This window comes from Panthera leo, chromosome C1 (assembly GCF_018350215.1).
Source record: "Panthera leo isolate Ple1 chromosome C1, P.leo_Ple1_pat1.1, whole genome shotgun sequence".
Lineage (NCBI taxonomy): Eukaryota > Metazoa > Chordata > Mammalia > Carnivora > Felidae > Panthera > Panthera leo.
Window position 1 is genome coordinate 27,029,066 of NC_056686.1, and position 14,277 is coordinate 27,043,342.

Here is a 14,277-nt window from a genome sequence, read left to right on the forward strand (position 1 = left end):
CCCTGAATCTTCTACCAGACTTTTCTATCATAGTTCATAGTGAATGCTCTTCTAAAACATCACGTCTAGACAAATACTCACGGCTGCCATCAATGACTGTAGAAGTGGTTGGCAAAGAGATCTCCTGGAACTGTGGTGACACAATGGCAACGGGAGGCCGATTCTTACGAGGTTCTGCAGGAAAATGACCCAGAAGAAATTGGAAGAGGGGCTTTCTAAATTAGAGGAGGAGCAGGCCTATGTGAATGGATTATAAATCTGCTTCCATTACATAATTGATTTATTGGTTGCAGCATCACCAAATTAGAAAGTCACAAGACCAGGCTGCCATTCTACCATAAGATACCTGGAAGTGTTAAACCCTCTTCCAGGCCTGAAGATAGGCTCTTGTGCTGTCTTGTTCATGAAAAGTACTAGAGCAGCACAAGCTGAGTAGAGGTGGATAACAAACAAGCTTTGTGCAATAAAGGCCTTGGCAAGTAAACTATTCCTTGGCACGGACTGTGCTAAAAAGACAATGGGAGATTTCTCAACCATCCCTGAGCTGATCGTGTGTGAGGTGACTAGGCCTGAGTGATGGGAGGGTCACAAACCACACTGTCTACTCAAGTGACTGTGAGCTAAAAACCCAATGGCCTTTTGAGAAATAATCCAATGGTCTTGATGTTAAACACATTTTTAATAAAGTGAAAGGACTACCTTGGTTACAAAGTTCAAGGAACAAAGAGAAAATAAAATCTATTACCAACAAAGGCAGAAAATACCATTTTCCAACTTCCCCCAAATTTCCCTGAAAATGCAAAACAAGATACTTTGCTACTGCACTGTAATTTACCAATGGTGGATCAGTTAAAAAAGAATGATGGGATTTGGTTTCCAAAGTGAAAGAAGACTGGCAAGGTTTAAATGAGGAATTGTGTGTGCAAAACCCGTATCTGGAAAGAGATCAGAAAGAGCCAGCCATTTGGCTGATTCTCCTTCTACATACTTCTCCTAAGCTCCTGGCTTTCTTGTGTCTCTTAATCACAACACATGGTCCTCTCTCAGCATGACCTACTTGGAGAAGTAGTTCTCAGACAGACAGGCTATCGTTCAGGCCATACTGCACTGGGGGCCATGTGACTACTGTTTCTCCACCCAGCCAAATGTTCCAACTAGAACCAAAGAATATACTCTGCCACCTTAATCTTTTACTACATTGAACTAGGAATTGCCCAGTGAACATATTAAAAAAAAAAAAAAAAAAGAATGGGAAATAAAAACCCCTCAAGTCAAATCTCCCCCTCTTTGGGAATCCTGCAGAGGGAGCAATGGAGACTCAGCCACAGCTCGGAAACACATACCTGGTTTTACTGTCACGTTCACATAGCCTTCCCCATGGGTATTTTGACCATCTACAATCACTCTGAATTCATACAGTCCTGGAGTAAGCTGCGGGAGTGAAAGAAGACAACCACAAAGAACAGCAATTCTATGTAAAATAACACATATATCTGAACTTGCCATGCTGATACTGAACTCTCTTTTTGCACTGTTTCCAAAATGGAGAAAGTAAACTAGCTAAGGAGATGAAACAATGAATTATAAACTAAAAAACCATAGCTTTTAATGTGACTCTTATTACCAGCTGACTCTAGAACAACAAAAGGGAATTCAATATCTCTATACTCCCATTTTCTTTTCAGAAGAACATTAAGGGCCCAACCATCCTATTTCACAGAGTTATGAAATTAAAATAATCATCTGTGCAAAGAAAACCATTTTGTAAAACTACCAAATAGCTCCCAAATATCTGAATATTTTTCCCTCCTGATTTCCACTAACGGTATAAACATAATATAAAGAAAATCACCCACAATCCCACTGTCTTAACATATCAGGTAACTATATTTCTTCTCCTTCCAATCCTTGACCACATATAAAAAAAAAGTTTTTAAGTAGTTCATTCATTCAGCGAACATTTACTGAGAACCAATCATGTACTGGACATTATCCTAGGCTTGGGGTTTAGAGATGAATAAGAAAGGATTACTACCGTCAAGGAACTGGACTTTCAGGGTCCAGTTAAAATCAAGGTGTGCATCAAGCTTTTTTGTTGTTCTTGTTATTTCATGTCTTTTATTAACCCATATAGAATTCCTTGTCTTCCAGATTATTGAAGCAACAGGTCAGAAAACACTTACGAAAATAATGCCAAAGTGGCTAGTAATAAAAACTCCAGCACCACATTCATCTGAAAGGCACTCCAGAGGAAGGTGATTGATTTGGCCATTCTCATCCACCTTATGGTATTTCAAGACAGACAGCTTAACCTTCTTTCTCTTATGCTTATTCTTCTTGGGAGTGGTGTAAGACTTCTTCCTTTCCTTCCTTCCTCTTTTTTTTTTTTTTTTTTAATGTTTACTTTTGAGAGAAAGAAAGAGAGAGCACGAGCAGGGGAAGGGCAGAGACAGAGAGGGAGACAGAGAATCCTAAGCAGGCTCTGCACTGTCAGCACAGAGCCTGATGCGGGGCTTGATCCCACAAACCGGAGATCATGACCTGAGCTGAAATCAAGAGTCAGATGCTTAACCGACTGAGTCACCCAGGCTTCCCTCTTCTTCCTTTTCTTAGCACCACCACAAAGTCGCAACAGAAGATGAAGAGTGGACTCCTTTTGAATGCTACAGTCAGATAAAGTATGTCCATCTTCCAGTTGCTTGCGAGAGAAGATCAGTCTGTGCTGATCAGGAGGAGTTCCTTTCTTATCCTGAATCTTGGCCTTTACATTTTCTATTGTATCCAAGGGTTCAACCTCGAGAGTGATGATCTTCCTCATATGGGTTTTCATGAAAATCTGCAACTTGGCGGTGGTTCCACTGCAGATGGTGGATCGGAAAGAGAAACCCGCATCAAGCTTTTTATTATTCTTTCTTCTGTTCATGTAACATGAGCACTTTCCTCAGTATAATAGTCTTTTTAATGGTCATTTTAAACCTACAGAATAGTACATGAGTAACTGTGTCATATCACATAGGCATTCCACATTGTTGAGTATTTGGGTTGTTTCCAGATCTTTATGCTGTGATGAACATCATTCAGACAAATGAGGTTTTTCCTTTCTTCTGAATTATGCTCTTTGAGAACATGCTAACTGACTAACATTTCTGACGTTTTTCTTCTTGTAACGCTCTTATTTCTTGGCTTTCACTTCTCTGTTCACTCCTCATTTCCTTCAGTTTCTTCTTCCTTCCACACCTTTAAGGACAACATTCCCCAGGATTCTAATTGCAACCTGTTTATTTCTTCACTGTACGCACTGTCTCTGGATGATCTCATCTATTACCATGGTGTCAGTGTCATTTCTTTGAGGTTGCTGTGAAGATTTATCTCTCTAGCCCAGATCTGTGTCCTGATCTCTAGTCCTTGATCCCAGCTACTTCCTGGACACCTCCACTCAAATGTTTCACAGGTACCTCAAACTCACTCTGTCCAAAAATGACTTAATCATCTGTAAACCTCACCCAAACTTGCTTCTCTTTCTGTGTTCCTCATTTCAGTGAATATCACCACCGTCGCACTGACATCTACCCAGGTGCCTAAGCCAAAAGGCTAGAATTATCCTAGACTTTTCTTCCTCAACACCACTACCCAATTAATTGATCACCAGGTCTAATTGAGTCGACCTCCATATAATATTTCTCACATCCACTCACTTCTCTCTGTTCACATTGTCATCACCTTAGATTTCAACGATCACAGCACAGCTGTTAAAAGCAAGAGCTTCAGGAATGGAAAGTTCCAGTTCAAATCTACCAATTAATAACAGCATGAACTTTGGCTAAATCACTTAATTTTTCTAATTTTTAGTTCTGTCATTTGTAAAACAGATATTAATACCTACATGTTGGGGTTGTTATGAAGATAAAATGAAATAAGTGCATAAAACAATTAGCACTACGTCTGGCACATGGTAGGAACTCAACAGGTGATCTTTAAGTTTTATTTTATTTATTTAGTTTTTTGAAGTGCCTGGGTGGCTCAGTTGGTTGAGCATCCGACTTTTGATTTTGAACTCAGGTCATGATCCCAGGGTCATGGGATCAAGCCCCATGTCAGGCTCTGCACTGAGCGTGGAGCCTGCTTGGGATTCTCTTTCTTTCTGTCCCTCTATCCCTTTCCCCCACTTATGCTCACTCTTTCTCTCTCAAATGAAAACAATTTTAAAAATAAAACTTTATTTATTTTTTTTACTCAGGCTATTACCATCTCACACCTACATTTTTCAACAGATTCTCCGTTGGTTTCCCTGGTTTGAGTCTTACCTCCTCTAATCTGCAGGCGGGGTGATCTTTCTAAACTGAAGATCTAAATAAGTCTTTCTGCTGTTTAAAAACTTTCAAAAGCTCCCTAGTCCCTATGGATAAGCTTCTAAGTCCTCAGGTTGGTGTAAGACTCTGTGAGATCTGATCCCTGCATCTCTCTGACTTCTGTGCCACTGCTCTTCTCGTGCTAGAGGGTCCAGTCACACTGAACCACATGGAATTCCCTTTTTCCCACATTTTCCCTCTAATATTTGGCCCAATGGATATATTGCTTCTCCTGCATGGGGTATCTGCACTCCATCCTTTACCCAGCACTCCATCATGACCAAGCCAGGCAAACTCTAAGAAATCAAACTCCCCGGGGCTTCAATACCCCCTGCAGCAACCAAGTGCATCCCCTGTTATAACTGCCTGCTTCTGCTCAGTATCACCCATGAGACTCTATTGTCCTTGAATGTGAAGATTTTGATCAATTCACTGGTAAATCTCCAATGCCTGACATATAACTAGTATACAATGAACAACGGAAAAAAGAGAAAGAAAGAATGAATGAATGAATGAATGAGCATGCTTGGCCAAAGAATATGAACATTTTTATGGCTCTTAATAACTACACTGAATCTCAAAAAAGACTGAGCCAATTTACAGTCTTGTGGCCGCAAAAAACTTAGCTTATCTCCCAAATTCTAAAATCCTTATGTTACCCTTAAAAGCTGTTTAGTGTATATTTTCAGCTATCACCACCATACTTATACAGTCTTCTCACCATAAATGAACATTTGAGAGTCATACACTAACAAATACTGGATGTCAGCCAGACTTTTGGAGGATTCACTTCTGAAAGACTTCCTGATTTAAGTGTGAGCAGAAAATTTTACATTACACATTTTAGAAAATGGTCAGCGCCTCTTCCCTGGCCCCACAAATGAGAGGAGGCAAATTCACCTTGGATAGTTTGAGGATCTGGGAATGTTTCCCTTCCATCTCGCCACTGTAGTCTTCGGGATGAGTAATCAGCTGCCAGTCGTAGGTGTAGGTTTCTCCTATAGAAGGGCAGTTACAAAAATCATGAAAACACACACCTACACACAAGGAGGGCAGCCACACATTCTGCCAATAACAAATCTCTTTTAAATCTTGACAAGGATTTAGTTTTTAAGATTCCACCCCAAAGCCTATAGGGAAAACCAAACGTTTTGTTGAAAAAAGAGAGATTCTGCTGACTCAGCTACAGTCAGGGCTTCTACTTTCTCCCAGCAGTGCTCTTTCCTGCCCCATATCCACCCTCCCATTGAGAGAGGCCAATCCTCCCTCCAAATACTGGGTTGCTCATGGTGTGGTGTCACACTGAAAGTACATGCCCTACCAACCACTATAGATGAACTTACTGGGAACAAAGGCCATTTTCTTGCAAAACTTCTTTTGCAACAAAGAACAGCAATGACTTCTAAATAACATGGTTCAAAAATAGCTTTTTTACAGAGTGCTAACAATGCTTGTCTCACTGAGGTCATCACACCCTGGTGAGTTAAAAGAGCTACTTCATTCCTGCTGAGCTAAATAACACACTGCAGAAGATGGTAGGGGATGGCCCATTTAAAACAGGCCCCACTGAAATTAATTAAGATCAAATGAAGCATTAAATGGTCCTCATTTGTAGCTCAGACTATATGAGTAGGGCAAGGACAGAATCCTGTTATCTAAATGGAATCCCTCCTTCGTGAAAGTGGTCTTAAATCTGGAGGAGGAAGGAACTAAATTCATGTCTGGCTAGGGAACGAAGGCTTAGTTTACATTACTACTCAAAAGGAAAAAAGAAAAAAAAAAAACAAAACCTCAAAAGCATAACAGAATGGCCAACCCAATTCCAAGATAGCCTTCATCTGAAGACCAGATTTTATTTTATAAGCCTAAGATACGAGATCTATTACTCTTCCTTCCTCCCCAAAATACTAGTTTTGTGTTGGCCAGCCGTCAGCCCAGCGCAGCTCTCACAAATGTATTATGCAGAAGTCAGGTTAGGTGAGAAGCAGGAAAGCAACTGCAGCAGTGGGACTGGTGCTAAGAGATGACATTTCTTCCAACTGTAATTGGAAATTTTTTTCCACACAGAAAACAGACTCACACCAGTTTGGGAACTGACAATTTTATAATATCTAAGGCTGGCAATGCAATTTCAAGAAAGGACAATATTCCTAGGACAGAAAAGCTTGAGGGATGCATTATGCCTTACAGCCCAAAATTTGCCCAAGGGTAGGAACAACTGAGGATAGGTCTGCTAGACAGAATGCTGGTTTAAATGATTCAGGGCAGTGGTTTTCAAACCATGCCTCCGAACCCCAGAGAGATCCTGATAGGCACTTCAGGGACTGCCACAGGAGATGAGGGGGAGGAAGAGTAGGCAGAGCTGGTCCTGTTCATCTGTCCTCAACCTTTGAAAATCTGAAACCATTCATCTCATGTATCTGATAAAGGCTGAGCAACTCATGGAGAGGACAGTTGAAAAGAATCTGTTTCTCGGGGCATCTGGGTGGCTCAGTCGGTTAAGCGTCCGACTTCAGCTCAAGTCACGATCTCACGGTTCGTGAGTTCGAGCCCCGCATCGGGCTCTGTGCTGACAGCTCAGAGCCTGGAGCCTGCTTCAGATTCTGTGTCTCCCTCTCTCTCGGCTCCTCCTCCGCTCATGCTCTGTCTCTCTCTCTCTTTCAAAAATAAATAAAAACATTAAAAAAAATTTTTTTTTAAAAGAAAAGAATCTGTTTCTCAACCTATGTGGTTTGGAATACTGATCTACAAGGTGACAGCACCTCACAGACATGAACATGCAAACAGAGGTTAGACAAGAAGATAAGGCAGAACTCAGCTGCTTTTACAAAACAGTGGAGGCAACCACAGCTCAAGGCTGTTCTCTCACCTCCATCTTCAAAGGCCACCCAATTCATTCACCTTAACTTACCACCAGAGTGGGGAAGGAAAAAGCTTCTCTGGAGGAAGTTGGAATGAACTGATAATGTGAGGGCAGACATATAGAACAGAGAGGGCATTTAGGTTCTGGAAAAGTACTTTTGCATAAATATGCTATTTGGTATTAGGCCTATTAGAAAGCAGGACTACTGTACAGGACAAGAGTACGTGTACCTAAAATGGGAGGACTCCAACCTGAATCCTAGAGTAGGACATTCTTCTTGACTCACCTTTAATGAGGGGAACATAAACCCAATACAACCATTTTCCATCAAAGTATGCTTCACTACTGTCAAAGGAAGTTTTAAGAAGCGCATATATGTTTCTAAGTCAAATTCTGGTCTATCAACATATACTTCAAAGGTGAAAGGGATACTCATAGTATAAAAGTTTTCTTAAATACTGAATGAATCGTTCCCTAATTTATATATTTTATAAATCTGAATTTTATTTATCACATTGGGCTTGTCTTTTTTTTAATGTCAAATCTATATTAGCAGTAGTCTTGAATAACTTTTCTACAACTGCTATATCTACTATTTACTAGTTGTTTGGACAAAATAAATAGGTTAACCTAGCCTAAGTTTCTTCCTCTTTCAGTGGGTACAACACAACCTCCGCTTAATGAGCATCAGCTATATGCTAGGCACAGACTGAAGCAAGTCCCTTGTATGCCATCTCATTTTGCCCTTAAAATAACCTCATAAAGTAGAAATTATCCTCATTTTACTAAGAAATAAATGGAAACTTAGAAATAATTTGCTTAAAACCACTCAGATAATGACTGGCTGAGCTGGGATCTGAATCAGGCTTGACATCAAAGCCCATGATCTCAAACACTACATTACACTGCCTCTCGCATCAGATAAATATTTGTGCATGTGCACACTATATCCTGTTCTCACAGGTCTCTTGCAATGAGTAAATGAGTTAAGGTATGTAAATATCATTATAAATTAAAACATTATCCAAATGTAAGGGGATGTTTTACCTTCAAGTGGTTCTTGCAGAACAAATGCATTTAACTGAACCTCATTTTTAGGCAGGGTGATCTGAACACTCTTTCCAGCGGATACCACCAGCTCCTTTATAACTAGAAACAAAGAAAATATACAGGACATAAGAAATTAGATCCAGACTATCTCATTTCTCTCCCTCCTTTGGGGCCCAATTTGTTTTATAAATAATATTCTGCTATTTCCTTTATTTCCTCATTATTTATCTACTTTCTAATCCCCTGAAATTTGATTCTGCCCCCACTTTTCTCCTGACAAAGATCTTTTGAGGTCATCAACAAATTGATCCTTAGCAAATCCAATAGTTCTTTCTCAACTCACATACTTTACTTCTGTGGCATCTAATAATGCTGACTGCCTCGTTATTAAAACTCTCAGTTATCATGACACCATATTGTTCTACTTTTATTCCTTGTTCTCTGAGTTTTTCTTCACTGTATTTTAACTACAGTCTGTCCCTAAGCCCTCTTTATATAGTACTTTCCATAGAGTTCAATAATTAAAGTTCTACAGTGTCTCAAGGATCATCTTTATGCTGATAAATAACCTTCTAATAAAATACATCTGTAACATTCCTGGAAGAAATGCCAAATATTGATCATGAAGCTAACCTTAATAATTTCTTTCTATTCCAATTGCTACAACCATAGACTTAGGTTATTCCAAGAATCTTAACTGGTCTTCCCTCTGCTAACACTCCCTACTGTAATCTATTCTGTCTTCTTCAAATACTACCCCCACCATGTTACTCTCCTACTTAAGACCCCCCACTCCCACACCATGTTCGAGACCAACTCCTAATCTGGCATTAGAGAACCATTATCATCTGATCACACCACCTCACCTTTCCTACCCAATTCTGCCTCAGCTGTATTCATTTTCCCTCTTGTGCTCCATACAAGACATGGTCTACTCTTGGGGACTTTGCTAATGTTATTTCCTTCAACTGGGCTATATGTTTTCTTTATTCTAAATCAGTACTTTGTTTCTAGCTTAAAGCCAGTCTTCTCTCCAAGAAATCTTCTCAGACCATTTCAGTTTAAACTTACCTATTTCCTGAACTACTTCAGCATTTCTGGAATACCCACATCAGCTAATAGCTATATACATACGGTCTTCATACTATTCAATAACTATCTCATACATGTCTAGGTTTCTCAACCTTGACATTACTGACATTTTGGACCAGATAACTCTTTGTTGTAGGGGGTGGGAGGAACTGTCCTACACACTATAAGATGGTTAGCAGTATCCCAGGCCCCCACCCACTAGGTGTCAGTAGCAACCCTCCTCCATGATTGTAACAACCAAAAATATTTGCAGGTTATCGAGAACTACTATTATATAAATCTTATTTCTCTGACAATAATTGTCATTTGGCATGAGACCTAGGAATTAGAGAGCTTAAAGCAAACAAATGGCTGGTCCATCCATATTTCAAGACTGGGGGTCTTGAAACAAATGGCTGGTCCATCCATATTTCTTAGAAAACATGAAATTTGAGATTTATCTGCTTGAGAACACTGCACTTGGGGAGAAAGGAAATCTTCCTTATGGAAGTTTCAGCATTTAGACACCCTAGGAGATTGAATAAGAATTCTCTGAGTGACTTTCAAAAAGAGAAAGAAAGAAAGAAAGAAAGAAAGAAAGAAAGAAAGAAAGAAAGAAAGGAAAGAGAAACCACTATACTCATAAACAGTGTAATGGACAAAAATATAGCGTTGCTCAAACCCTTCACAATTACACCAAAAATTACAGGCATTCTGCCTGAACACAAAAATTACTTTAATACCTCAGGATTGAAACCCCAAAATTTCATGTTATACCACCATGAAAGAAGACCCTAGGAAATCAAAAATCAGCAAAAATTCATTTTCATTGGCTTGGCTTCACCCTGTTGCCTTTTCAGGGGATAAAGAATTTGTTTCCTTGATTAACCACTTCCTCCTAATACCTTAGAACAGCACTCATGAAGCACAGACTTGTTAAGGCAACACTGCTTATAAATTTCCTTCCTATGGGTTGCTTAAAAATAAAGATGCTGCTGAAATCAGAGAGACAAAGAACTGACGTACAATCACACATTCAGAAGGCAAATAGGTACGTAGATACAACTGTCTTCCCACTGGCTTCTGTTTGTTTGGTTCCTTGAACGTTACTTAATTGAATCTTGGGCCTTTTAGTCCCCAACACAGTGGAATCTGGCTCTGGGCAAAAGAGCCTCATAAATTCTCATAGGCTGGGGCCTGCTGAGAAAAAGGATGGAGAGCCCCAAGTCCTATGATTACAGATACAATGACAGGATTATTATTTTTTCCCCCTAATCCACAGCACTTAAAAGTCATGCCTCCCTCCTTTTCTTGCAGTAAAGGGGACACTGTGATCAAACGCTCTACTTTTCATATCTTATCTCCAAGGACAGAAGCAAAGGGCCTCACCTGGGTATGGTGCTGAGGTGCTCTGGAAAGAGGCCTGGGGGGTAGGGGTAGCATAACTGTAGGAGGGAGCCACTGGCAGAGGGGTAACAATCTGGATTCTCCCAGGGCTTTTTGTGTGCTGAGTGCTAGGCGTAGCACCAGGATCCTCTGATGTCTCAGGCTGGACTGACACATTCTTTGACCAACCAGGAGTCTCCGCAGTCAGGACTGTGGTTAAGGGACTGGAAATTACAACGGCCTTGTGGACCTAAAGAAATGCAAACATTCGCTTGAATAGGCAAAAGTTATACAGCCAGTTTTTAGGTTATGTCTCATAAAATAATTACATGTTAAATGTTTTTATGAAAAATGCAAAACTGTCAAAAAATATTAAAGAAACTAATCTCGCCACCCAAACTGGTGTTCAGATGTTGTTGTCAGTCTTCCCAGTCTTTTTTACTATGCAAAGAGGTTTGCTTAAAACAAAATAGTCATAACCATTCTATGCATACTCTTTTACCTTCTATTCTCAACATTTACATTAAATCTTTCTACAAATACTTCTTAAGCACTTATGGAACAGGGGCTGTGGATCCAAAATATAAATAAGACAGAATAGCTGTGCTCAACAAGTGCACGGTCTAGTGGGAGAGAACAAAAAACCTAACAAGCCAAAATGATAAATACACCTATAAAGGTTACACTGAGCCCAAAAAGCATGGTCTGAAGAGTACTTATCTCCTCTCTTGAAGAGGGAGCATGTGAAGGACAGTTTCAATAAATAAATAAAGGCTTTTTCTAGAGGACAGTCCTAAGCTGAGTTTAAAAAGGTAAACAGTTTTTTACTAGAAAAAAGCTGAGGGGAAAGAGAATATAGGTACAGGAAATGAGATTAGCATGGCTTGTGTCGGGAGCTGAGAGTCATAAGCAAAGTGAGAGGCAGGAAGTAATGGAGGATGAGCTGGAAAGACTGTCAAGAGCCAGACCAAAGAAGACACATGCTATTTTAAGGTGCCAGGTAGTGTTGAGCAATTACAGTGTTGTAGACAGGGAAGTGACAAGGTCAGGTTTTTGTCTTAAATGGATCATTCAGGTTGCTGCATCATGTAAGGGTTTGAAGAACTAAGACAACAGCAGAAATACCACTTAGGAAGGTACTGCATTCATCCAAATGAGAAATGATGAGCGGCTACACAAAACTGGTGGTATGGATTTTTTTTAATCAACTGAATTGAAGTGTATTTTACAGAAAGTAAACTGCATGCTTTTAAAGTGTATAGGACTATGAGTTTTGACAAGGGTATATACCCAGGTAACCACAATCAAGAGAGAAACCATTTTTGTCAGCCCCAGAAGTTGGCTCATTCCCTTTGCAGTAAATTCCTGCCTCCACCCTCAGGCTTACGCAACCACTGATTTGTTTTCTGTCTCCATTAGTTAGTTTGGGCTTTCTTATATTCCATATAAAATGAATCTATTTTTGGTCACGTACTATTTTTGTTTCTGGCCTCTTTCACTCAACATATTTAAAAAAATTTTTTTTAATGTTTTTATTTATTTTTGAAGGAGAGAGAGACAGAGCATGAGCAGGGGAGGAGCAGAGAGAGGGACACACAGAACCCGAAGCAGGCTCCAGGCTCCAAGCTGTCAGCACAGAGCCCGACGCGGAGCTCGAACCCACCAACTGCGAGATCATGACCTGAGCCGAAGTCGGACACTCAACTGACTGAGCCACCCAGGCGCCCCTCACTCAACATATTTTAAAGATTCATCCATGTTATTGTGTATATCAGTAATTCCTTCCTTTTTATTACTGAGTAATACACCATTCTAGAGATATACCAAAATTCATTTACCCATTCATCTATTGATAGAGATTGAAGCGGTTTTCAATTCTCAGCTCTTATAAATAAATCTGCTATAAATGTTTGAATACCAAAGTTTCTGTTCATCTATTGATAGAGATTGAAGCGGTTTTCAGTTCTCAGCTCTTATAAATAAATCTGCTATAAATGTTTGAATACCAAAGTTTCTGTTAACATGTGTTTTAGTTAATTTGGGGTAAATACTCAGAAGTCTTTATTGCGGGTTACATATAAGTGTATATTTAAGTTTATGAACTGTTATCTAAAGTGGCTACACCATTTTGCATTTCTACCAGCAATGTATGAGAGTTCCAGGTGCTCCACAACTTCACCACACTTGGTATTCTTGGTCTTTTTATTTTTCATCATTCTAGTAGTATCTCACTGTGATTTAATTTGCATTTTTTTGATGACTAATGAGGCTGAATATTTTTTTATGTGTTTACTGGCCAGTCATATGTTTTCTTTAGTGAAATTCAAATCTTTGTCCACTTTTTTTTTACTTTATTAAGACATAACTGACATACAATAAACTGAGCATATTTAAAGTGTACAATTTGACAAATTTTACTATATGCATACTTTGAAACCATCACCACAATCAAGATAATGAGCATATCCATCACTTCCAAAGATTCCTCATGCTCCTTTGCAATCCCTTGTCCCAACTCCCAGCCCCAAGCAACCACTGCTCTGCTTCTATCACTACAGATTAGTTTGCATCTTCTAGTATTTTATATAAACAGAATCACATTCTATGTACTCTTTTTGTCAGCTTCTTTCACCCAGCGAAATTATTTTGCTATCTGTCCACATTGCTGTCTATATCAGTACCTTTTCCTTTATGATTGCTGAGCAACACATATATTAATATACCACAATTTGTTTATTCATTCACCAATAGATGGACATATGAGCTGGTTCCAGTTTTTGCCTATTACAAATTGACTTGCTATAAATATTCCTCTATAAGTCTTTGTATGAACCATATATTCTTTCATTTCTCTTGTGTAAATATCTGCAAGTAGAATGCCTGGTCATAAGGGAGATATGCCTTTAACTTTAAAAAAACTACCAAACTATTTTCCAAAGTTGTATCATTATATAGTCCCACCACTGGTATGAGAATTCCAGTTGTTCTACAACCTTGACAGAAATTGTTTTTTTTGTCTTTTTAAGTCTTTTTAAGTTTAGACATTATGGAGGTGTGTAATGGCATCTTATTGTTGTTTTAATATGCATTTTCCTAATGATTAATAAGTATCTTTTCATGCACTTATTGGACATTTTTGTCCCAACACTGTATTGGATTGTATAAATTCTTTGATGGACTATCTGTTCAAATCCTTTGCTTTATTATTAGTTTTCTGATTAAGTTCAACAGCTCTTTATGTATTCTAGAATAAGAGCTTTGTTGGGTATTTAATTTGCAAATATGGTTTCCCAGTCTGTAGCTTGCCTTTTCATTTTTGTTACTGGTGTCTTTTAAATAGCAAAAGTCTATAATTTTTTATTCTAATTTATCATTTTTTTTTCTTTTATGGTTCATGCTTTTAGTGATATGAGTTTATTTATTTAATGACAACATCACAAAAGGGTTCTCCTGTGTTTTCTTCTATAAGTTTTATAATTTGAGCTCTTACATTTAGGTCTATGATCCATATGAGATAATTTTTCTGTACAGTAGGAGGTAAGGGTCAATGTTCATGTT

At 38.9% G+C, this 14,277-nt stretch overlaps 1 protein-coding gene and 1 pseudogene across 5 annotated transcripts in view; both read right to left on the reverse strand.

Moving 5' to 3' along the window:
- KIAA0319L (KIAA0319 like) overlaps positions 1-14,277 on the reverse strand; it is a 94,903-nt gene that overhangs the window by 27,950 nt on the left and 52,676 nt on the right. For all 5 annotated transcript variants that reach the window (XM_042951241.1, XM_042951239.1, XM_042951240.1 and 2 more), the window contains 5 exons: positions 10,723-10,969; positions 8,260-8,361; positions 5,250-5,347; positions 1,344-1,431; positions 82-174 (listed from right to left, as the gene is read on the reverse strand). In XM_042951241.1, coding sequence (XP_042807175.1) covers positions 82-174; positions 1,344-1,431; positions 5,250-5,347; positions 8,260-8,361; positions 10,723-10,969 — 628 coding nt within the window. The remainder of the gene's footprint in view (positions 1-81; positions 175-1,343; positions 1,432-5,249; positions 5,348-8,259; positions 8,362-10,722; positions 10,970-14,277) is intronic.
- Positions 2,122-3,993, reverse strand: LOC122227700 (annotated as a pseudogene).